This window comes from Martes martes (genome assembly GCF_963455335.1).
Source record: "Martes martes genome assembly, chromosome: 11".
NCBI classification, from domain to species: Eukaryota; Metazoa; Chordata; class Mammalia; order Carnivora; family Mustelidae; genus Martes; species Martes martes.
Window position 1 is genome coordinate 48704249 of NC_137899.1, and position 25721 is coordinate 48729969.

At 35.3% G+C, this 25721-nt stretch overlaps 1 protein-coding gene across 1 annotated transcript in view; it reads right to left on the reverse strand.

The window, feature by feature from the left end:
- The window catches only part of LOC308352453 (diacylglycerol kinase beta-like), a gene marked incomplete at its 5' end in the record, with an annotated part of 172838 nt that extends 147647 nt beyond the window's left edge, over positions 1-25191 (reverse strand). The window contains one exon of the mRNA XM_080818720.1: positions 25065-25191. Within this exon, the coding sequence (XP_080674846.1) occupies positions 25065-25191 (127 nt within the window). The remainder of the gene's footprint in view (positions 1-25064) is intronic.
- Between the last annotated feature and the right edge of the window lie 530 nt (positions 25192-25721).

Here is a 25721-nt window from a genome sequence, read left to right on the forward strand (position 1 = left end):
ATTCTAACTTATAAATGAGCTAATCTGTGGACAAAAACCTCAAAATCGGTAGTTAATATGAGTAACAGTAATGTTGGTAGATTTAAGCAAAAACAACTTATATTGATGCAATGAGTGTATTTAGATAAAATCACTTTTATACTTATTAACTTAGATTTCTTTACTAATGTTTACTAAATTATATGACCTGTACTTTCTTATAAATTATGTCTAATATTAAAATACTATTTAAAGGTACAAAAATATATGCTCACAAGAATAGCCAAATTAAATATAATTTCTCTTTTAATAACAAATATCTTTGCCAAATCTTATAACCACAAGGGAAGTAATATTGAGGCATAAGCATCTGCTTTAACATGTGGTATGACCAGGTGAGGGTACAGAATTAGCTGCAGGCAACAAGCATCAGTTAAAAAGGTATCATGTGCATCTAGAAACAAATGTGAAACCGTAAGTCTTACATGGAGAGGAAACGTATGGGCTACATTAGGGTCATGAGAGAGGGCCTGGGGACTATTGAATGTGGTGAAAAGCTTAAGGTACGAAAGCTGTTGGAAGATTGTGCTAGAGTAGAATGAGGTCTTGTCTACCAAAAACAGCAGAAACATGGGACATGTTTCCCTCAGTTCCAAAAGTAGGTCTCTAACAGTCTTGATGCTCTGTTCTACTCTTTAAGATAAATGTTCTGAGTTTTTGTCAGCTTAAAATTGGCAAAATATTGGGGGCGCCTGGGTGGCTCAGCGGGTTAAAGCCTCTGCCTTCGGCTCGGGTCATGGTCCCAGGGTCTTGGGATCGAGCCCCATGTCGGGCTCTCTGCTCAGCAGGGAGCCTGCTTCCTCCTCTCTCTCTCTCTGCCTGCTTCTCTGCCTACTTGTGATTTCTGACTGTCAAATAAATAAATTAAAAAAAAAAAATTGGCAAAATATTGCTTCCCTTGGAGGACTGTTGTTAGAATTAAAGGAAATAATCTGCTAGAAGCAGAGCACCATCTCTTTGGTCACTGTGTATTTTCAGGGGCTACCGCATAATAGATTTTCAATACAATTTGAGGGTTTTTTTTTTTTTTTTTTAATGGCTCTATTGGAAAGCAAATACAACACTGAGTAATCACCAATTCTACGCAAAAAGTGGAAGCCAGAGGCCTTCTTTTGTAAGATTTAAGGAAATCTAATCTTCTGCAGCTAGAGAACAAGAAGAACAAAGGACCAGGTTAGGTACTTAATGATAAAAGCGGCAGACTTCAGAGAAGTCTGGTCTCCTATTCTAAGATCAGAACCCTGAGAGTTACAATAGTGGTAAGTGCAACTCAGAAGTAAAACTTCCTAGATTTTCTCTGGGCCTGCAGAAATGCCCCAATCCCTCTATTTATAAGATGGTACCCTCCCTACCCAGTCTTGAAGATCCTAGAGAAACGTAAAAAGAGGTAGATTTCTCACAGATAATCCTTGCTCTCTGTCAGTATTTACTGCCATTGCTTCCCTAACAATCAGACAAATATTCAAAGTCAAATACCAGTTAACCAGAACAGGGATGCTATGGTACCATTAAGTAAGAATAGGGGCTACCACTGATGTTGCTAAAGGATCTGCTGGGAGGGCTCCTGGGGGGTTCAGTTGGATAAGTCTCTGCCTTCAGCTCAGGTTATGATCGCAGAGTCTTGGGATCGAGTTCCGCATCCAGTTCCCTGCTTGGCAGGGAGTCTGCTTCTCCCTCTGACCTTCCACTTCTCATGCTCTCTCTCTCTTTCAAATAAATACATAAATAAAATCTTAAAAAAGAAAAAAAAATCTGCCGGGAGATGATGCTTAGCATAGATGCTAAGGATCCTCAACAACAGATGACAGAATATATATTTTGATACAGTAGTTAATTGATATGGAGCACTCTCCTGTGATATAGGATTTAAAACCTCACCATATACCCTGAGAGATAGTATTAATAACTGCTAAGAAGCTTGGAAAATTTATTACCCATGATAAGTGAGGCAGAAAGTCCAGAACTGCCATAGAAGATGAAGGAGAAAAGGATCAAAAGACTCAGTGTACTCAGTATGCCTCAGAAAAAATATATATGTAAGGCTAGAAACCCGCCCAGCTAGCTATAATTTATAGGACAGACCATGGAACACTCCACTTACCAAAGAGTAAGGGTATTCTATGAGGAGGGACAGCAGTATTAGTGAGAAGCTCAGTAGTAGCCACTTCTGTAGGCAGCGCAAGAGATGATATTACAGAACTGAGATCCCTGATAAAAATGGGAATGACAGTATCTCTAAATAACAAATACCAAAAGGTGGCACTTAATGGCCAGGAGAAAAATTAGTGTGATTCTTGCCAAGAACAGGAAGACAGAAGCAGCAAACATGGGACCTAAACTTTAGGAAAAAGAGCAAATAAATAGAAATATAGAGCTCCTATCGGCAATATAGATGGGCATCCACCAAGGGGGTTGCTTAATTTATATAATGAAAATAATTCAGAATGGAATCCAAGGGCAGGTTTCCCTCATCTCTCCCCTCTCTTCCCACCCTAAGACACCTTCTTTTGCCCAGTTTCTAGACCTGAGCTGATTCTCAGACTTTCGATTGAAGACTCTTGATTAAAGACTAAAGCAAATCTCTAAGAAGAGAACCCAGTTATACTATGAGAATATGAAGCAGCAATTTCCCAGCTCTTCCCAAATGGACCTTAGGTCATTTACTCAAGTGGATTGTGCATGAAATAAAGGAGAACATCCAGAACTTCTTAAGGACTGTTGAATTCAGAGTCAAAACTAAAACCGAGACTCTGAGACACAAATTGCTCCAACAATCCCCCCAGTAAAATGAAAGTATATGGGAGCCAGATAATAAAGGGTTTGCCTGCAATTGGTTCATGGTAGTTCACAGATCCACCAGGTGGACTTTTTCATGATCACTCAAGGTATTTTTGGATTGTATATCCTTGGTGATTGGCAGATTCTTCATATTGGCTTCTTGTCCTGTATATAAGAGCTATCAATACTTGTCACCCATAATGATTTAAAGAAGGCAGAGGGGACAGTGTATGGTATATCCTATTTATAACACCAGTCTAGCAGCTACTAAAAAATGGATGGATTGTGGCATATGACTGGATAACTGTTAACTTTGCCAAATAGTAACCCCAACTGCATTTGCTTTATTAGATGTGGTATTTTTTCTGGAGCTATGTAAGATGGTATGAAATACACAGCCTTTGAAATGGAGATGCATTCATTTCTATTCCTTTAAGAAAGGAGAAGCAAAATAAGTTTAGATGCATGTGGAACATACAGAGTCAGCAACATGTAGAGTCTTAGGCTGGGGGTCTGTTAACTCTCTTAACCTGTCCTAATGCTTTTAGAAGGACCTGACAAGCCATATGCTTAAAAATCCATTGTAAGATGGAAGTAAGACATGAGTTGGGCCAGAAGCACAAAATGTGCATGAGAAGGCAGCCCTGATCCTCACCAAAGCTGGATGGGCAACTCTCCTTCAGCTCCCACCTACAACTCTAATGACTGGATGTTGGAAAAACAAAAAAATCTAAGTGTAGTTCATAAATGGTTTGCCCTGTTATGTTTATGTGAATCAAAAATGGGCTGCTATTCTACTACAGGGCTTCTCAGGGATGGCAGCAAAAGAAAATTCTCCCAATTAGCAGAGCTCTGCAAAGCATGTCTGCTCTTCCTTCATATGAAAAGAAGAGTAACCCAAGGTGAAAAAATACATGGACTTATATATATCTGGACAGCATGTTCCAAAGAAAGTCCTAGTGCATGGATTTAAAGGAATGGGAACAGTGTCTAAAGATTAAAGCCTCTGCCTTCGGCTCAGGTCATGATCTCAGGGTCCTGGGATCAAGCCCCGCATCGGGCTCTCTGCTCAGCGGGGAGCCTGCTTCCTCCTCTCTCTCTGCCTGCTTCTCTGACTACTTGTGATCTCTGTCTGTCAAATAAATAAATAAAATCTTTAAAAAAAAAAAAAAAAAAAAAGATCTCTGTATCATAGATTAACACCCACGCCAGAGCTTTCTCCACAATATAACCAGATAGATAGAATGATCCAATTACTTAATGGGGGAAAACTACACAATATTGTTTTGGCCAAGAGATTCCTCTTTCAGCAAAGGAAGTAGAGAAGGTATATGATCACAGACTATACTGGTCCAGTTAGTTACCACAACACCAAGAAAATGCTGAAATGATAGAGGAGTGAAATACCTTTTAAAGAGTCAGCCAAGGTACCATTTGGGAGCTGATACACTACAGGGGTGAGGTGCCACCCTCCAGACACCTAAATCAATAATCATTACTTTGTTCCCAGTAAGTAGAATGCACAGATCCGGAAACCAAAGAAAGGAAGTACAAGTTCTCTTATTTACCATCACTCCTACTAATCCATATGGGAAATTTATACATCCCATCCCTGCAGCTTTAAGCTCTACAGGACTAGAGATCCAAGGAGAAAAATATTTCCACCAAGAGATACAGTAACAGTCCCTTTGAACTTTAAGCATTGGCTGCTACTCAGTCATTTCAGTATCTGGAGTGTCTGTTAATTCTTGTCAACTGAGAGACCAGAAGCTAAGACCAGGCTGGCAGAGGTGACTGGTATGATCATCAGAGGAGGCTGGACAGTAATAATACACAATGGGGGCAGGAAATAATATGTATGATATTTAGGTGATCCACAGTATTGTATCTTGGTGCTTCCATGATCTATTTTAATGAACGATGAATGATTATAGCATCTGGGGCCTAGGAAAGATGAGGATCTGGGCAAATGCATCAGATAAGCCACCTGGTCCAGCAGAAGTGCTAGCTGAATACAGAGGAGCTAGAATGAGTGCTGGTGAAAGAAGAACATTAGTATTAGTTATCAGTATTCTAGTGTAAGTATTAGTTGTGGCCTCAGGATCAACTGTGGCAGCAAGTGCTTTTGTTCAACTCATTAACACATCTCTAGTAAGTTCCCCAGGAACTAACATCTAATTTGAATCCTGTGTAAGTTGTCCGTACCTGGAGAAAACTGTATGAAGCAATTGGAATAAATGGTCTAATGGGTGGATTAGATATTCCGTTGCCCCACCCAAATCATTTCATGGCCAAAGCACCCTGCCCCCAACTTCTAGGAATACTGGCTGCTGGTCACTTTGCAGCTGCCCCCCTTGCTAGGATTTGCCATTTTTCTCTAAGAATTGCTTCAACCAGACCTATTCTCCCTTTCAGGAAGTGCCTATCCAATGACAGGTTGATGAGAATGTTCAAAAGCCCAATGTGTGCCATCCAGCTAGCCACTGAATTTCCCAGGCTCCTTGCTAGGTAGCCAACTAATCAGATGTGAGTAAAAGAGAGGAATGTAACTTCCACTCCTCAACCCCTTTCAACCTTCCTTGCTGCTAGAATATGGACCCAGACATGATGATGAGCCACATTCAGCCAAGCCAAAGACGGCCACCCTTTGGGGAATGGGAAGTAACGAAAGAGAGAAAAGCTGGATTCCTAATATCATAGAGCCCAGGTCAGCCTTGGACTGTCTGTAATCAGACTGTTATGAGAGAAAGAAAGAAATTCCTATCTTGCTTAAACCACTCTTAATTTGGTATCTGTTCAAGCTGGTAAATTAACATTCTATTACTATTTTATATCGTGTAGCTTTTCTTTCAAGAATTCTCATACATACATTAGATTTCATAACAATAACTATTAAAAGTTCACTTCATTTTGTTTAATATACTTTAGTGCTTGTCAATTATCCTTAATGCCTGAACATCACTCTTTTCATAAATATTTCATTCTAATCATGCTCAGTGACTCCACTAATAACTTTTCATACCATAAGAGAGGTATGGGTGATATATTCCCAGATTTCTTCATCTTTGAATGACAGTATATTTTAAAAATTCTTGAGTCAAGCCCTTTCTCCTTTAAGTCTCTGGGCCTGCTTATTATTTATTATTTTCTATTTATTTTTATTTTTATTTTACTTTATTTTTGTTGTTGTTGCTATCTATCTGGCTACCAGGAGGTTTCAGATAAGCCTGATTGTTTCTTCTTTTAAAGTAACCTGACCCTTCTACTATAATTGCCTACTAGGGCAATTATAGACTGTAAACTTTAGAATAACAACTGCGCAAAATTAGGACAACAGTGGTCAATATTTAATCATTTTAAAATAACACTGTAGACTCTTTTTCAATGTATGGATTTCTGACTTCCATCATTTTTCTTATTATACCCTTTAATTTTTTAAATTCTATTTTCATCTCCAGAAATACCCACTATCTATTTTAACTTATTCATTCATTCAAAAAATATTAAATAAATGTTGGCTACTATGTGCCAGTATTGTTCTATATGCCAACAATAATGAACAGGATAGACAAAATTTCTACTCTCTGGAGCATAACTTTTAGTAGGAGGAAGCAGAAAATAATTAAGCAAACAGAAGACCAAACAAGATAATTTCAGCTAGAGGTATGTTCTAGGAAGAAAAACCAGAATGATGGCAGAGTGTGATTGCCACAAAGCAGTAGATCAAGGACAACTTCAGCATTCGAGCTGAACCCTGAATGACCTGAAGAAGCCATTCATCCAGAGATCCTCAATTCCTCCTTTTTTGTCACAGTTCACATAAAACACCTCAGAAAATTCTGCTGAGGATTTGTGAAAGCAGATTTCAAAATAAATCTTGAATTAGTTATTTCTCACCACCTCCGCTGCTACCACCCTAAACCAAGCTGCCTTTATCTCTCAGGTTTTTCTGCTTCTACTCTTGTGCCTACTCTTCTGAATCCACTTCTCTTTAGCATCCACATTAACTTCTGAAAAATTAGATTGTGTCACTGCCTTGCATAAATCCTTACAATGGCTTCCTGAGACAGAGAGTCTTGTAGCTAGGCATAGTTCCCAGCTTCTTATGCAGCCAGTTTTGACCATGTAACGAAATTCTGGCCAATGGGATAAGAGCAGAAGTAATAAGAACATTCTAGGATTATAGTCACAACAAGAAAAGAGGTGTCTTCTCCTCCTTTCTTCTAGTTCTGTTGGCTGACATGTGAACCCAGGTGGTCCTTCTACCTTCTGCCATGTAAAAGATGGCAAACACTGGAGGATAATGGAATAACAAGAAGAAATGGGGCTCCTGACACTGTGGAGGCCTTTGGGCTTCTTAACCTCAGACTGTTGCATGAAAGAGAAATAAACGTCCATACTATTTAAATCTTTGCTATTTTAGGGACATGAGCAAAAATGATGGGTAGCTCTTCTGGATTATGCAATTAAAAGAAAAGGTCACCTTGCCTTTCCCTGACTTTGCTGTCTGGCATGCAAACACAGTGGCAGCAGAGGGAGCAGCTATCTTAGAGTCAGAAATGGAAGCATCATCTTGAGGATGACAGAGCCACTTACTAATCCTAAACTGCCTGTTTATGGATAGTTACGTGAGAGAGAAATAAACTTCTAATCTGTAGGAATCCTATAATTTTGGGGCCTCATTGCTATAGCATCTTATATCCTACATAACTGATATATTTCCTTTTAAGCTTAAATTTAATCTGAAGTCCTTATGATGAAGATGGATGCTCCTGTCTCATAGGAAAGCTAACACCTAGCACAGTGTTTGAAACTAAGTAAATACTAAAAATATACCTGACCTCTCCTCCCCTCCCTTCACTCAGCTCATCATTTTAATGCCTGGAAGTCCTAATGGTGTGACTAAATTTTAAAACAAAATTAAACACTTGTAAGTAGAATAGGTTGTTCTTAAGAGTACATCATCACAGCAGGGGGTGGAGTGGGATGGAAGAAAGAGAAAATAAGAAGAAAATATGCAAAAGCCCAATCATCTTGACTCATCTTGACAACTCTTTAGAGTTGTCCCAAGTCCAGGAGGATCACCCTGAGGCCTTAGCTGCAATGCCTTTGTGGATCTGCTTCTCTACTTTCCCAAACTTGATTTCCTCACTCCTTGACGGTGTTACTTCTGAAACTCTTCCCCAATAAACTTACTGTATGAAACTCTCTCTCACAGTGTCCAAGGAATCCAACCTAAACTGAATTCCAGGAAACATGTTGATAAAAGTACACAGAGATTGATAATAAATGTTTTACTATATATGAATAATTAAATGTGACAAAACTATAATACAAGTCAGGTGATGGTAAAAAAATACTAATATAGTTTAGACTTCAATAAATCAAAGATCTCAATGTTGCCAAAGAATGTATAATTAAGAAAAGAGGAAAATGGAATAATTCAAATACTGTTTTAATCCAAAAGTAGATGAAATAAGAGAGGAAAAGTAACACAAGAAATAAGAAAATTTTTTTTTATTTATTTATTTATTTATTTATTTATTTGACAGAGAGATCACAAGCAGGCAGAGAGGCAGGCAGAGAGAGAGGAGGAAGCAGGCTCCCCGCTGAGCAGAGAGCCCGATGCGGGGCTCGATCCCAGGACCCTGGGATCATGACCCAAGCCGAAGGCAGAGGCCTTAACCCACTGAGCCACCCAGGCGCCCCAAAATAAGAAAAATTTTTAAAAATATTAAAAGATAGTAGGTAAATCAATGATTATATTAAATATGAATAGACTAAATACTTCAGTCAGTCTTGAATACTGTCAGTCTTGATGGAAAAGCAAACCTAACCATACAATGGTTTTAAGAGACAAACCTTAACATCATATAAAAAAAATAATAAAGGATATAATAATAAAGGATAGAAAAGGATTTACAATGCAAGGATAATCAAATAAAGGCAGTCCTGTTATACCAACATAAGATAAAATAGTCTTAAGCAAGAAAGATTACCATAGATAAAGAGGGATATATCATAATGATAAAAGGATTATATCAACAAAAAACAACTATTCTAAGTATGCATGTCTGAAACATATATGCACCTAAAACATAGCATTGTCATAATGCTATATAACAAAAAGCGACAGAACCATAAGGAAATTTATCTTAAGACACAATCATAATGACAAAATACCTTCATCCATAACTGATCAAAATCAGCATAGCTAAAAAAGCTTTGGTGAGCACAGTGACAATAAATACTGATTGATCACATGCTGGACTATTAAGCAAGCCTTATCACATTTTGAGAGACTGAAATTACTTATAGCCATTTCTGACCACAGAAATTTCTAGCTAGAAATCAATGACAAACAGCAAAAAGTTATCCAAACTTAGAAATAAAGCAATGTGGTACTTGGCAATTCATGGTTCAAAAAAGAAGTTAAATTACAATAAGAAAATAGAACATTAATAAAACAGTATCAGTAGGGCTTGCACTAAAGGCAAGTTTAGAAGGTAATGCAAACCATCAATGCACATATTTAAAAAGAAAAAATAGCTAAAGTCAATGAGCTAAGTATCTAACTCAAGAAGTTAGAAAAAGAAGAGCAAACTAAAACCAAAGAAAATAGGAGGAAGAAAAACATAGTACAGATAGAAGTAATAAAAAGCTGTAACAATAAATATAATATGGATTTTAAGGAGAGAACAAGAAGATATCAGGAACAATTTTATGGCAACAGGTTTGAAAATGCGCATAGCACACATTCCTAGAAAAACAATGCTTCCCAAAAGTGAAACAAGAGAAAACATGGAAATTTACACCATGTTAAATATACTTTTTAAATAACTGACTTTTTACACAGTGTTAAACATATATTTTAAATAATTGGCTTTTTAAACCTTCCCAAAAAGAAAACCTTGAGTGTAAATGGCTTCAGAGAAAACACAGGATTGTAGTATTTTGAACCCAGCATAATAACCTTAGTTAAACCTTGTTAACCAAACCTATTGATGATGCTGGAAGAAAAATAATTGCTGACATTTCGCATGAACATTGATGTAAAAATTCTAAATCTATTATTAGTAAATTCAATCCGGTGCTGTGTAAGGAAGGTAATATATAATGCCAAGTTAGATTTATTTAAGGAACATACAGTTGCCTTAAAATTTATAAATAGATAAATAAATAAATAAATACTAAGCAACATAATTCACCACATTCACAGAATGGAAAAGAAAATTTGTATGGTTCCCTCAACAGATATAAAATGAGAATTTGGTAAAATTCAACATCCATTTATAATAGAAACTTAGTAAACTTAATGGGAGAAATCTTTAGTTTGCTGAAGTGTATCTATAAAATACATGGGAAACATCAGATGAACGGTGAAATATTGAAATCTACCCTCCCACCTACTAATGTCCACTATCACCACTTGTATTCGGCACTATATTGAAAATATTAACTAGGGAAATAAGAAAAAGGAAAATGATGACACAGTGTAAGAATAGAAAAATAATGAATAATCTTTCATCACGTATCTATGACACGATTACATCTTTTTAAAATCCACTGATGACTGGCTTTAGAAAGTTTTGTATCTGTATGACAACAAAGGACAACTACAAGTAAATGTTGGAAAATATATTATCTAGAATAGCCTACAAAAATATCAAATATCTAGGCATAAGACACTTCACGGAAAACTATAAACCAGTATCATGAGAAATTAAGAAAGACCTAAATAAATACAAAGATATACTATGTTCTGAACTGAAAAACACAAACCATGAGGATGTCAATTTTCCCTAAATCCCTGATTCATTTCCAATCAAAATTGCTGCAGTTATTTATTTATTTTTTTAGAGGAGAGAAATGAACAAGCTGATTCTAAAATGTGTCAGAAAAATATAAAGGATATGTTTCTGAAGAATAAAACATAAATTAGAACAGTGCAGATGAGAATAAGGATTGATAAATTGACCAATGGTGTTGAACTGTTTCAGCAAACTGTAGCCTTGGGCCAAATCTGGCCTGCTGCCTGCTTTTGTAAATAAACTTTTATCGGAACACAGCCATTTAGGTATTATCTCTGATTACTTTTGTGCTAATGTGACAGAGTAGAGTGGGTACAATAGACAGCTTATGACTCCAAAGCTTAAAATATTTACTACCTGACATTATCGAAAAAGTTTACCTAGCTTGTGTGGAATAGAGAATCCAGAAATAAATCAACACACAAATGGACATGTGAACTGAGATTATGTTACCAGTTATAAGTGGGGTAGGAACTTTTTTAGTAATCAGTGCTGTGTTAATTGAATGATCTGACAAATAACATTCCTGGCCTGGGTCTTAAACCATGCTCAAAAATCAATTTCATTTAAACGTTGAAGTTATGGATGCCTGGGTGGCTCAGGCAGTTAAGTGCCTGCTTTTGGCTCAGGTCATGATCTCAGGGTCAGGGTCCTGGGATGGAGTCCCACATCAGGCTCCTTGTTCAGTGGGGAGTCTGCTTCTCTCTCTATCTCCCATTCCCTCTGCTTCTACTCTCTCACTCTCTCTAACTAATAAAATAAATAAAATCTTTAAAAAAAAAAGCTGAAGTTAAACAAAGCATCTTACAAATAACAAAGAGATATTAAATTTAAAAGAAAAACTAAACACAGATTTAAAAGCAATTATCAAAAAGAAATAAATTGATGCACTGGACTAGAATAAAATTAAGATGTGATTTTCAAAAGATGCCATTAACAGTAAATAAAGTATGGGGCGCCTGGGTGGCTCAGTGGGTTAAAGCCTCTGCCTTCGGCTCAGGTCATGATCCCAGGGTCCTGGGATCGAGCCCCACATCGGGCTCTCTGCTCAGCGGTGAGCCTGCTTTCTCCTCTCTCTCTGCCTGCCTCTCTGCCTACTTGTGATCTCTCTCTGTCAAATAAATAAATAAAATCTTAAAAAAAAAACAGTAAATAAAGTAAATAGGCAAGCCAAAGTGGGAAAATATAGTTGCAACCCCCAGAGCCAATAAAGACTCTAGTTCTTTCAAATACAAACAGATAGTTAAATACAAACAGATAGTTAGATAAATAGATAGGGGCAGAGCCAATTAAAAAAAAAAAAAGGCAAAGTATTTTGACTTTTTCAAAAAAGAGGATAGCCAATAACCTGGTCACATAAAATGGAACCCCACACGTTAGCCATGAGTAGCATGTGTATTTAAAACACAACAGACTAGCATGGCTAAATTTAAAAGACTCTTCATCCACAGGTTGCTGAGGATATGGAATGTCTAGAGAAGTCTCATATACCACTGGTTGGAGTGTAAATCCATACAACTTTTAAGCAGTATCTAAGGAAATTGGACATACATATACGCCATGACCCAGAAATTTTCCTTCCTCAGTCTATACCCAGAAGAAATACAGATACACATCCAAAGACCTGTACAAAAATGTTCACAGTGGTAGAATTTATAATAGCTCCATGATGTGGAAAACACCACCACCACCACCACCACAACAACTGCATACTCATATAATGGATACTACGAAGTAATGATAATATGAAATTAAAGAAGCCAGACATAAATGAATGTATGCTATATTTTTCTGTTTATATAAAATTTAAAAAAGGCAGAACTTATTCATAGCAACAGAACTCAGAAGCAGGGCTTGTGAGAGGGATTAAGGGATGGGAGAGAATTCATGACATTTTAGAAAAATGGTCAGGGAAAGTCTCTCCCAGGAAAGCATTTTTTTTACAGTGACCTGAAAGAAGCAAGGGAGAAGCCATGTGAAACTATGTGAAGATTTGAGGTAAAAACATTCCAAAGACAGGGAATATCACCAGAAAGACTCTGAGGTTGTATCATGCATGGTGTATTTGATTAGCAACCAAAAGGCCAATTGGACTAGAGTGGAGTGAGTGAGGAGAGCAATCGCGAGGCAGACTGGCCGCACACATACTAAGCTACTGAATGAATGACTGATGTGTATGTTGACATTTTAGTCTTAACATGATTGGTCTTTGTTATCTGTCCATTAAATACACATAGCACATTGCGAGATGGTTTAAAATCCCCTATCTACTATCCTTAGGGAAAAAAAGACTTAAAATGAGGGTAATCAATTCGTTCAGTTTAAGAGTTAGGCATCATTTTGTTCAATCTTTAAAGTTCTGCCCTTCCCACACAATTCTGAATGAAGACAGAAACCATCAGTTAGTCAAGAAAATAGGGCACGTTTTGCAGGGAGCACTGGGTGTGGTGCATAAACAATGAATTTTGGAACACTGAAAAAAAATTAAATTAAAATAAAAAAATAGTTGAGTGGAAAAAAGTGTTAATAAAGCACAATCTGTTTATTCACTGATCATTTATGAATTAGATGCATATTTTATATATACATATAAAGCATTTACAAAAAGATAATGCTAGATTTAAGACATGACACTGGTAACAATAGAAACAGAACAATAGAGAATCACTTCTTGAAGGGACATATTACTCTCAAACACACAATCTACCGTAGCTTGTCTAGGAGGGGCAGGCAAGGACATTTGAGAAACTGAAACTTATTCTCTGATGGCAAAAGAATATGAACAATGATTATATTTTCTACATTTTATGAGAAGCTAGATATCCCACACTTTAATGGTGAGATTTTTTTCCTTTTTAATTTATAAGTAGTAGCATCAACATTACCATCAACAATAAAAGAACACATGCAAGAACAAAAAAATAAAAATTCAGTCTTGAAACCATGCAAAGGCTTCCCTGAGAATTGTGAATTACTTGCCATTGAGTCTGCATCTTTGCCGCCTCAAAAGAGTTGTTCAAAAGCAGGATGCACTCAACTTGAAACAAAATCATAGAACTCCTTCAACTTTCCCTTCTTATGGAGTCTATCTTCAAAGGCCACAAACCTTGTTGACAGTTAACGCCATGTCTATTGGCACACAGTCAGTGCCAGTTTGAAAAGAGTTTTGCAGTCTTGCTAGGGCCCATTACCTGTCCCCTGTCCTCCTTTACAATTTATTTTCACCCCAGCAGGCAGCACCTCACAAGGCCATTAATTTGTTAGGCAGCTTGTGCTTTCCAAGACAGCCTACTTTAGAAAGGGCTCTGATAAACATCATGGTGAATCACAAGTAATGCTTTATACTGCCAAGAGGGAAACAGAAATTTAAGAGTGGCAAGCACAATTTGGACTGGTTGCTAAGGTGACTTGGTCTTTGCTGCAAAATTAGTGGGAAGTGGTCAGAGACAATTGGCTTATGAGGCTCCCAAGGAATCAGGACTAGGGCCACCACAATTTTACAACCTTTGTAAGAAAGTGAGAGATGAAAGATGTACAAGCAAAGGGAATGCAGAAAATAAACAATGTATTCCATGATTCACCAGGAGGAAGAAAGTAACAAGTGAGTAGACAGGAAGAAACTAACTTGACAAGCATCAGTTAAATATTTCATTCATTCTAACACCTGCGAAGAGTCAACTGTATTTTAATCAACTTCTATTGGTTATAAACATTCTAAGAGGAATTGTGCCTTTCTTGGGAAGGGATGATAAATAACTTTCAACTCAAAGGTGGCTCAGAATGCAGTCAGTACCTTATCTCTCAACAGATCTCATTTAAAGATTTCAAGAATTGAGAACTCCACTGCTTATTCATAATGTAGTTTTTCAGAAAAGGAAACACTGGTCATGATCTGAAATAAAGATCCTATTTATTTATAATTTTGTGGTGGTAGGATTTATTCTTAGAAAGGTTACTGGTTCCATAGGTGGAGGATGACCTCTTAACCTTTGCCTCCTCTCTCACAAATGCTGGCCAAAGGTTACAAGTACTTCACACTAATTCTAGGGATAGTCTTGTGCATATTTTTAAGTTGATGAAGTAATAATAAGGCCATCTTACATTTCTACAGTAAATTATTTGAAATATATTGAAATGTACAAATCACTCTATAAGGTAAAAAAAAAAATCAGGTATGATTATCTTCATTTATAAAGGTTAGGAAACAGACTTGACCAAGTTAATAATTGGTCTGAGTTCATGAATTTATCCTCCCCCCACCTTTTTTTTTAACCAAAGAACTTGTGATAGCCATGCACTTACTGAATTGAAAGCTAGAAACTAAAGCCAGCCTCAAGAAGCTCACTGGCCTTCAATGTCTATGTCAAAAGTTTTTCCTTTCAGAGGCTGCTGACTTGAAAAGAAAATAGGAAGAAGACAGCCTAGATGAAGATGAGAATTCTGTGTAAGACCAACAACTGCCCTGATATTAATTCATTTGTTTCTTTTCTTCTCATGGAATATAACTTTTTTTTTTTTAAATCATAGGAAGACAGAGAATGAAAGGAGAAAGAAAAATCACTATAGCATAGTAAATAGTATGTCCTATAAACATCAAAGTTGCTAATATTTTATCTTAATTATTTAATGTGACAGAGGTGTTAGCTAACTCAACAGCGGTAATTATATTGCACTATATAAGTGTATCAAATCAACAAGTGGTATAACTTTAACTTACACAATACTGTATGTCAAGTGTTATCTCAATTTTAAAAACGCAAAAAAAAAAGTATCATACATGCAAAGTCATTACAGTGTCAGGAAATTGTCTTACACTTCTTCAGAAGCTACTGTTTTCTGATCCATGAGTAGGTATAAGTTTGCTACAGGGGCCAATCGAGGGAGTAAGTTGTTTAGCTACTGGGGAGGATCATTCTAGGGTGGGCCTTCTCATACAGAGGAAGAGGAATGATGAAATCCGAAGAGTGCATTATTCTCCAAGGATGACATGTAATAAAAGAAAAGGAAAGGAAGACAAAAAAAAAAAGGAAATTCCCCTCTACCTATTTTCATCCTCCTCTTCTCTTGAGATAATGCTTTGTACTACCCTTAGAAAATGTTTAGAGAATATTTTGTACTATCACTGTCTCTTCTGTTATTAAAACAAAAATAAAACTTATTTTCCTCTTAAAGCAATGCTTCATTTGGTTCCCTAGTTTTCTGACTCGAACTTCCAAAATAATTTGTGTTCAACTGATGTTTTTCTACCATGCATCATTTGTAATCTGCATGCCCATTATTCTTTCCCCATAAATGAATTCAGTATATATTCAGTATATATGCACACATATACACACCACACAGACACATGTGCTCTTACACACACAGACTGTGTCACAACACCTGATAAAGGTGAATACTCGCTAATAAATATCTTGATTTATTAAACCTTCATGAAAGATTTAAAGTGTCAGATTGTTTTTTAGTTTAATTCAACTTTTCTGCCTAAACTAATGCGCTTATTTTATTTTGTTTCTTTGCAATACCTTGAATAACTGAATAGTTTCTTGATTTGCAAAAGAAGTTAAATTTCAGGATCTATCATAAATCTACCATACCACATTCATTCCCTTCTTCAAGAATGAAATCAACTATTACAGTTCCTTTCTAATTGCTGACTTCTGAATGAATATGAATATTTGGATGAAAAGTTTACAAAGGTAACATGTAAAATATTCAGAAGCCAAATAGCCAAAACGAAAAGCAAAAAATTCAACAGAGATCTAAACGGATCTATTTTAATAAGACCAGATAAAGACCTTATAGACTTCCTTTAGAAGAAACAAGCTTCATTAATAAAACACCAGAAAACACATTATTGAAGAATTTAGAAATAACAGCTAACTACAAAAATGTGCAAAACCTCAGCCTCAACCTCCGACTCAGAACAGCACTGCTAATGTATCAGCATACTTTAGTTACACCCTTCTAAAATGATACAGTTAATGCATTTCATATCTCTGAGAGCTCTTCAAATCCTACACACGTTTAAAAACGGTATTTAAATGTGATACAATTACTGTCTTTTAAAAATCAAATAACATTTTTTATACTTTTATCCTGGGTGAAAGATGGGTTGACTCCTTTCCTGGCTTCCCACTCTGTGCACTAGATCTCCCAGTACTTCTATTTTCGTGGGCTGGCAGAGCAGTGTTAAGAAAAGACTATCATGTAAGGACTCTCAGGGAAGAAACTGCTTATAAGCAAGTACGCAAAGCTTGGCAAAACCACCAATGATTAATATATTATTTCATTATTGCTTAATTATTTACTATAGAGTGTTAAGATTAAGAGTTAAAGTATTTACTTAACATATGACCATGAACAGCTTTTTGCACAACACCGAAATGTTTAAAGACGAAATGACTTGTGTCAGACCTAATTTTTTTGAAGTCACATTTTTGTGTACATGACTCTCTTTTTCATTTGAAAAGACATTTAATCACAAATCCCATGAGCCTTTCATGCAGTAAATTTTAAAACTAAATGTTCATTATATTGGTTGATTTTCTCTCTCTGAAAATTTGAATGCCACATACTTAGAAAAGTCTTCTGTAGTTTTTTGGATGGAGAAGTACATATTCTCAAGCATCATCAGTAAGGAATAAAGTAAGTATGCTAAGAGCTTTAACTAACAGAAAAAAACATGAATTTAAATCATTGTGCATAAAAAGATTCTTAAATATATTTTGTTATTCAATATTTTGAAAACACTAGGTTTTTCTCAGCCACAGAAACTGAGTTCTACAAATAGCAGCTGATTCTTTCATTAAATCAGAACCAAATTACTAATTTCAGTATTAATGGTTAGCTTTGACATGTTTAAAAAGGGGGGAAGGTACTTAATAGACCTGTCTTCCACCTTGAAATGAACAACTGTTCAGGGAAATGAAATTGTTCAAAGATACATTTTCTTTCAGCCAATCTGTGAAATATAATATAATTATTCTCTTTTAATGAATCTCTCGATGAGGAGCAATCTTTCAGAGCTTGAACAGGTAAAATATAATGACAATGGGGGCAGCTTTGTAAATAAAAGGATGAAATGAGATTGTTATTTTATGCCATATTACGAGATAATTAGAATAACAGTGCAGCATTCATCAGGCATTTGAACTTTCTAAAAAAACTCCCTAGAGCTCATTTAAATTAGACATGTTTATCCATGGAGATTATTAGTCTTATTTCAAATGACTGTCACCTTATAACATTTAGGCCTCAATTTTTACCTTACTCTGATTAATAGTTTTAACTGTACAGCAGCCAATAGACACTGCCTAAAATAGACACCAAAAAAACCCTTAAGTTTATAAATCCACAGTTCACCAAAAGCAGAATAGAACTATTTTTATTAAGCCAGAAGAATAATTACCCAGAATGGAGGGAATGATGATCTATATGAATCTCTATCCATTCCCACAAAAATAGTTGGCTGGATACTGTCCAATAAACTACTATTGATATGTTAACTTGCTCTATATAATAAAAGACTTCATTGATGAGAACTAAATTCATGGCAATGGAAATCCAGTGGTGATTTGCTTTGGTTAACTCAAATTCATACAGCTCAAAGACAATTAATTAAGTAAGTGGTGGAATGTGGCTCTTTTCAAGAAAAAGGTCTCTTTCCTCCCTAACGGATCCCCATGCTACTCTTTGGTAGTTAAAGGAATGAGTGCAAGGAGAACCAGTTGATAGATTGTTGTGGTTTCCTCATATCCATTAAAGTAAGTAGAAAAAAAGAAAGGCAACATACAGGTCTAATATCTCTCCTGTATGACTTGAAGTCCTTACATAAGGTGTCATTCCATAAGATGGTGCAACTGAAATTTCATTCTCAATGAGATTAGTTTTTCTTGGTTATTATTTTGTATCTTGATTAAAAAGAAAAAATGATTTTTAATGCCAACAGGGGAAAAAAGGAACCATGACCCATGTTTAACAATTTTTATAGTTGGTTTTATATCTTTTTGGTAGTTCTTTCATGTTTACTATTCTTTAAAAATTCTCCCTAACTTAGTGCCATATATCTTGATTATAAGAAAATTATTTTAAGTTCCCTGGGGCACATCTATTACATGAGCTTTAAATTAATTGTCAATTGGCAAGGTTACTGTAGAACTTTATATTTAGGAAACTTCTAAGAATGGCATCATATATGGGAACTTCATGTCACTAATCTGAAAGCAAACTCTACAAGTATTATATAATTAGTTGAGGCTTATATAATCAGTCAATATTTATTTAACTTGGAAATATATTTTTTATTTCCACCACTGCATAAGTTAAATTTACTTAGAATTATAATGCAACTTAGCCTGGGTAGATGACCTGCTATTACTTTCAAAAGACTCAGGATTGGATATTATGTCACAGAAACAAGTAAGATGGTCCTTTTATCACTGATATTAGACATCAACATCATAGAGAAAATGACCCATTAAAGCATTTATATTTTCCATCTTTCTCTGAAGTTGCAATTAAAATCAATAGCTAGAAATGTAGACGGGTATCAGAATAGCATTAGCATTTGAAAATAAAGAAGGTATTCAGCCTCAGAAGTCAGAGAAGGTAACAGCTGAGCTTTGATTTAAAACCTCAAATAAACAAATCCCCTTTCCTTCTCTTGCATTCACTAGATTGACTGCCAGCTCATATATTTTTCAAAATGCAACTGCTACAAAAATCTAATTTGTTTCAAGTTTTCCCAGATTCTTTAGGTAGAAGCAAGTTGCTCCTTGTTCTGCCTTTTCCTACCTCCTATTATCTGTATTTTGTCCATTTTCCTATTTCAACCTATTTTCCAGAATAAACCCTTATTGGCAATGATCTCATTTATGTATTAGAAAACACAACTGTACTGTTTAAATGATTACTTGTCTGTTTATATCGAAATGATTTTGTGGACTTAACAATTTTACTATAAAAAGTTCCAGAATTATACTACATGTCAGATTTTGTTCCCAGAATTATACTACATGTCAGACTTTGTATCTAGAATACTGCTTGTCAGATTTTAAAAATCTGACTTTTGAACATGGGAAAAAGAGCAATGACACTAGTTCTAAAGACTGCCATCTGATGTATCAATTGTCCATAAATAATAATTTACGCATAGTTATGGTTTCTGATTTTCAAATTTTTAGGAGGCTAGCAGTTTCTCTGTAGTCTTATAGTGCCATGACAAATAGGAATTTCATCATTGTTTCAGGTAGGCCAAAGACAAGAGTACACTGTCTTATATTTCAAAAATGCATTATCTATTTTTACATATAAGAAATACATTTCATATCCCTTAATTCTTTATTACTGTCTTACACTTTAAAAGTATGCCTTTTGCAAAAATAGAGATCACATTAAGACATCCAGGTGTATGAGTCAATATTCAACTGCAAACAGGAACTCTGATATTTAGATAGTTTTATTAAGTATGTGATATTATTTACATTAGCCACTGCTGGAAATTTTCAAAGGAGGTAGTTTGAAAACATACACTTAGGAACTCATTCGAGACATCTCCTTAAAGGTTACTAGATAGCAAATGTTTGGATCTATCTATTTTCAACCAATAAAATTATCATGGTATTAGTATATGACACATATTTTTGTGAAATGTAACATCTCAAATGCCATAATCTTTTTTCAACAATTTTAAGATCCAGGTATAATAATGCAGCATGAAATCATTTTCTTGTTTCTAAATATAATTGATTTAATCACTGAATTTAAATGCTTGGAAATTGTTCTGCTTGCCGGTGTTTGAATGCCAAATACATCATCTACAGTTCTAAAATGAATGTTGCAGTTTATATTTAGACAACTTAAAACATGCCTTCTAAATTACCCCAAATAACCCATAGAGATGTCTAGAAAAATTGATAATAATGGATAACAAATGTCCTTACCATCAACTTTCAGAGAAGTGCAACTTCTACAAGGCATAGAAAGTCAGGGTCTTACTATTTAAGTGCTATTTGTATCTTTATCCAGGTAATACAACGTACAGAGCAGGGAGATGAATCTCAACTCTTCTAGAATTCACCATCCCCATTGTAAAGACAGAGACAGAAGAGCCAATAACGTTATTTATCTTCAGAGGCAAAAGAAATTCAAGCTTTGCCAAGTTTTCACAGATATCAACTCATTTATTCTCTTTGATAAATCTGGCTTTGACTGCCTTTTCCTCTTCTTACTACCTCCAAGTTTTCAAAAGACAAAATAATAACAAAGTCATTTGATGTAGAGAGATTCCTTGATAGTCAATCAGATGTATCATCTCTCTGGCTTCTAAGAAGAATCCTTAGAAGTTTTAGTCTTCCCTAGCACAGGACACAAATGTCAATTTGGGAGGGGGAGAAGCACGGGCAGCATAAAGTCTACGGAAAAGCCTGTTCTTGGGGAACTGATATACAATAAATTGTATGCAAGAGGATGAAGAAGAAAAAGCATGTTCACAATAAATGTTCAAGATTAAGGCTGTCTGAGAGGAAGTGTTGAGAGCCATCACATCAGCTTAGTGTGACTTTCTAAACTGTACTCTTTCTTGTTCCCCTTCACAGTCTTTGCCTTATTCAAATACCTCCTGCCTTATTATTCAGTTTTGGTTTTTACACTATTTTTGCTCAAATGGATTTATTTCAAAAACAAAATTGAGGTTAAAATTATAAATTGAAAAAAAAAGACACAGCACACATACACAGATTATGTATAGCATAATATAGATGAGGATTAAATGCTCTAAAACCTGATTATGTACCTTTGGTCTATGACATATATTTGTTACAAAAAAAAAAAAACACAAAAAACCCTATAAACTTCTTTCTTTTTTTTTTTAAATTGACTGGAATTAAACTTTTTTTTTTTTTGGTGTTCATCTCACTTTTTTTTTTTTAATTAATTTCTTTTCAGCGTAACAGAATTCATTGTTTATGCACCACATCCAGTGCTCCATGCCATACGTACCCTCCATAATACCCACCACCTGGCTCCCCCAACCTCCCACCCCCCACCCCTTCGAAACCCTCAGATTGTTTTTCAGAGTCCACAGTCTCTCATGGTTCACCTCCCCTTCCAATTTCCCTCATCTCCCTTCTCCTCTCCATCTCCCTATGTAAACTTATTTCTTAATTTAAATGCTTCTACTAAATAAAATAATTTATCTTTATTATAAGAATCTAGTTATGGGGACGCCTGGGTGGCTGAGTTGGTTGGGACGCCTGGGTGGCTCAGTTGGTTAGGCCGCTGCCTTCGGCTCAGGTCATGATCCCAGGGTCCTGGGATAGAGTCCCACATTGGGTTCCTTGCTCCGCAGGGAGCCTGCTTCTCTCGCTGCCTCTGCCTGCCTCTCTGCCTGCTTGTGTGTACTCTCTCTCTCTCTCTCTCTGGCAAATAAATAAAATCTTAAAAAAAAAAAAAAAAGAATCTAGTTATGTATGTTTCCTCTACTCTGTCCCCCACCAAATGCTTTCTAAAGTTTATGGAAATAAGCATCCACTTTAATGTGGTAAAAATTTAGTTTGAACTTCAAATTTTTTGCAGTGGCATATCAGAAAAGTTGTTTGTTAATATTTTAAGAAAGTACTTCCTGGGGCACTTGGGTGGCTCAGTGGGTTAAAGCCTCTGCTTTCAGCTCAGGTCATGATCCCAGGGTCCTGGGATCGAGCCCCACATCGGGATCTCTGCTCAGCAGGAAGCCTGCTTCCCTTCTCTCTCTGCCTGCCTCTCTGCCTATTTGTGATCTCTGTCTGTTAAATAAATAAATAAAAATCTTAAAAAAAAAAAAAAAGTACTTCCTGAAAAGGAAATTATATTATAAAGTCTTCTATTCCTTTATTTACATATTTTCTAAGAGTGAAAAATATTAACGCGAGTCTGGGTTTAAGAAACATGTTGAACAAGAACTGTATTTTTCATAATTCATTCTAAAGTCAATACCTATAATCATTTTATGTAAATTTGAAAATATATTTAGATTTAAAGTACTAACTGACTCTTACATTTAATACTATTGTTTTTATGTCAAGATATTGAAGACAGAATCAAATGACAGAAATATGTACTATTTAGGAAGAGGATCTATGCAGATATTTTAAGTAGTAAATTTCATTTCTTGACTAGTAAGTATAACATTTACGGTTAAGAGAATAAATTTGCAATCAAATCTTAGAAGCATTTTGAAATACTTCTGGTTATTCTTTGTCCAAATACATTAATATGAAAAAAACTACATAAATTAATAAAAAGGGAATACTGGTTAATATATTATAATCTATTTTTTAATATTCAGCTGGTAAGGTCATTTTTAGTGATGAAATTGTCCTTATCTTGAAATAAAACTACACTCAAACTACTAGCACCGTCTGCTTCAAAAGAGGGAACAAAGAGCTGAGTCAAATCAGTTATAAACATACTTCTGTTCATACAATGACCTCCACAAACTCTGATTTCTACTCTTTTTCCCTACCTTTGTATTGAGAAAAAGTGTATTCCTGTCACAAACCCTACACATTCCCACTTTCTCCTTTACCAAATTTTTGGAGACTTAGCCCTAATAGTTCCACAATATTAAGTAAGAAGATAGAAGGGGAAGAGAGGTCTTTTTGTACAGTTATAGGCAATGACAGTGTATGACAACACTTCTGGCTGACCTGTCTGTGCTTTATTTAAAATGTGTTATTACTGAAAAAAAAGCCTACAGAGGGTCATGAGTGATGCTAGCAAAAGCAAGCCTGCAGGAAGCTCCATAGGGGTTGTATAGACACCCTCCTCGTTCAGCATAATCATAAATCCTATCAACTTCAATAGCTCAACAGGTGAACACACCTGGCAGATGAACATGGAGAGTAAGTCAGATTTATATATAGAATATCAACATGCAAAGGACATGCCAAGTATTAGTATGTAATTACCACATAAAAAACTGGAAATTGTTATAGATATGTATAATGCTCTTTTTTTAATTATATGGACTATATTACTATGTTTTACTAATCTTCTTAGAAAGCTATTAATCTTACATGTAAACATAAATGTTAATGTCAATAACTCCTAGGAAATAATAACTATATGTAATTCTCTTCATTTTAAAATCCATATGGCACAAACGTACTCCTTTCTTCTACATATTTCTCCTTCAAAAAAACCATTTTTCTCCATTTTAGTTCTATTCATTCTGAGTGTGAAGCATTTTAATTAAGTTGGTATAAATTTGCTTGTACTAAATTACATGACTCTTTAGAATTTACCTCTTTAAGATTACCCATATATTTAAGAGGCTTCAAAATCTCCTGTCATTGACACGTTGTAATAAGCACTTCTTTCAAGAGAATAACAACTAATACTTTTTCTGTCAATCTTTGTCACCCTCATGGTCACTATATTCCATGTAACAGAAGTAACTGTTGGCTCTGAGAACCTGAATCAGATACCTGAAGACACAGAAGATACTGAAAGATAAAGCTGTTTCTTACCACGATCAAGCCTATCAACCATCTTCACATTTTATTTATTTTTTTAAATATATTTATTTATTTTTCTTGGGCCCATAAGGGGGTCAACCTCTCCATACTTTTTCTTGGCTACACTGAGCTGGCCAAGATGCTTTCTTGGCTATCTGAATGTCATCAATAGTATTAATTAGGTAGATTCCGAAAAGTAAAAGAAATATACATAAATTACTGGGGCATGACTGTTAGAATACTACCAATTTGATATCTTTATCTATAAAAATCTATCAACAATAATTGATTGTCATGTCCAAGTCTGACCTACATTACAATGCAATTGAAGATTCTGATCCATAGGTATTCTCTCCCATTTTGCTAGTATTTTTTGATCTGTTTCCCAGGTCTCCTCATTGCTGTTATAAAATTTCTGGAAGAATAGCCACAGATGACCAAAATGTCTTATGGGGCATGTAAACATGTCATTCTACATGGTACTTAGAACAACAGCTTAATGTAAGATGGCTTTGATGTCCCAGCCAAGAATAAAAAATCTTGCAACACAACATCAGAAAAGCCTTACCAAGGCCCTTGTTACAACAACTCAAACATTCTGACCAAGATGATCACATTTCAGAACTTAATGTGCAATATATTATACAGTATTATCCACTAAATACCCACACATATTCGGTTTTCTTTGGGAAGGAGGATAAACAGAATGAAATCTGAAAAGGGAGAATAAAGGGGGAAAAAAACCACAAAAAATATAGCCACATTATATCCAATTTTAGAATATAGTATAATATAATTTAATCAGACATACATATCTGATACTATGAAAAATATAACTGCATAAATATGTGGACCACAATGCAACGGAAAACTCTTTTAAAGTAGCCTTTGAAAGTGAATTAAGAAGCAAGTTAACACAATTAAATGTGAGAAAACTTACCCTGACTTGCAAACTTCAATTCTTTCGCATCTGTGAGTGTGGTCCTTTTGTCAGACCCTTTTTTCTCTATTCGGCGATGGCTTCGTCTTTTCTTAGACTCTCCCCAAAGATTGGATCCACCATGCATGCTTGGTATATTCAAAATAGCAATTCCTTCCAGGGAGATATTTATTAAATCTATTTGTACTCCATCACACTGATCAGTAAAAAAAAAAGAAAAAAAAAACCAGAAATAGTAAGATATTTGATCACTTTTTCCATGATTTCTTTTTTTTGCATTTACCTATCTTTCAATGAGTTTTTAAGTCCAAAATCTTGTCATATTTATGTAAACCTTTGGAGGACACTTAAATGATTACTCTAAATGTCAATATAAAAGATAAAACAAACACAAACATTAATCAGTTATCGTTTAAACATGTCTTTAAACATGATCAAATTAAATCATCAGTCTATCTTTGTTTATAGGAAACCATTAGGAAGGACACGCATTAGTGTCTGCATAACCAGCTACAAATTCCCCATGTGTTACAAAAGAGGTTGAGTCTAGGAAGTCTGGTCAATGTTCCGGCAGAAATTTTAAGGACTGGCTTCTACTTAGAATACACTGCAAGCCACTACTGGGGCAAAATGAGGAAACAGAATTCATGATTCGTG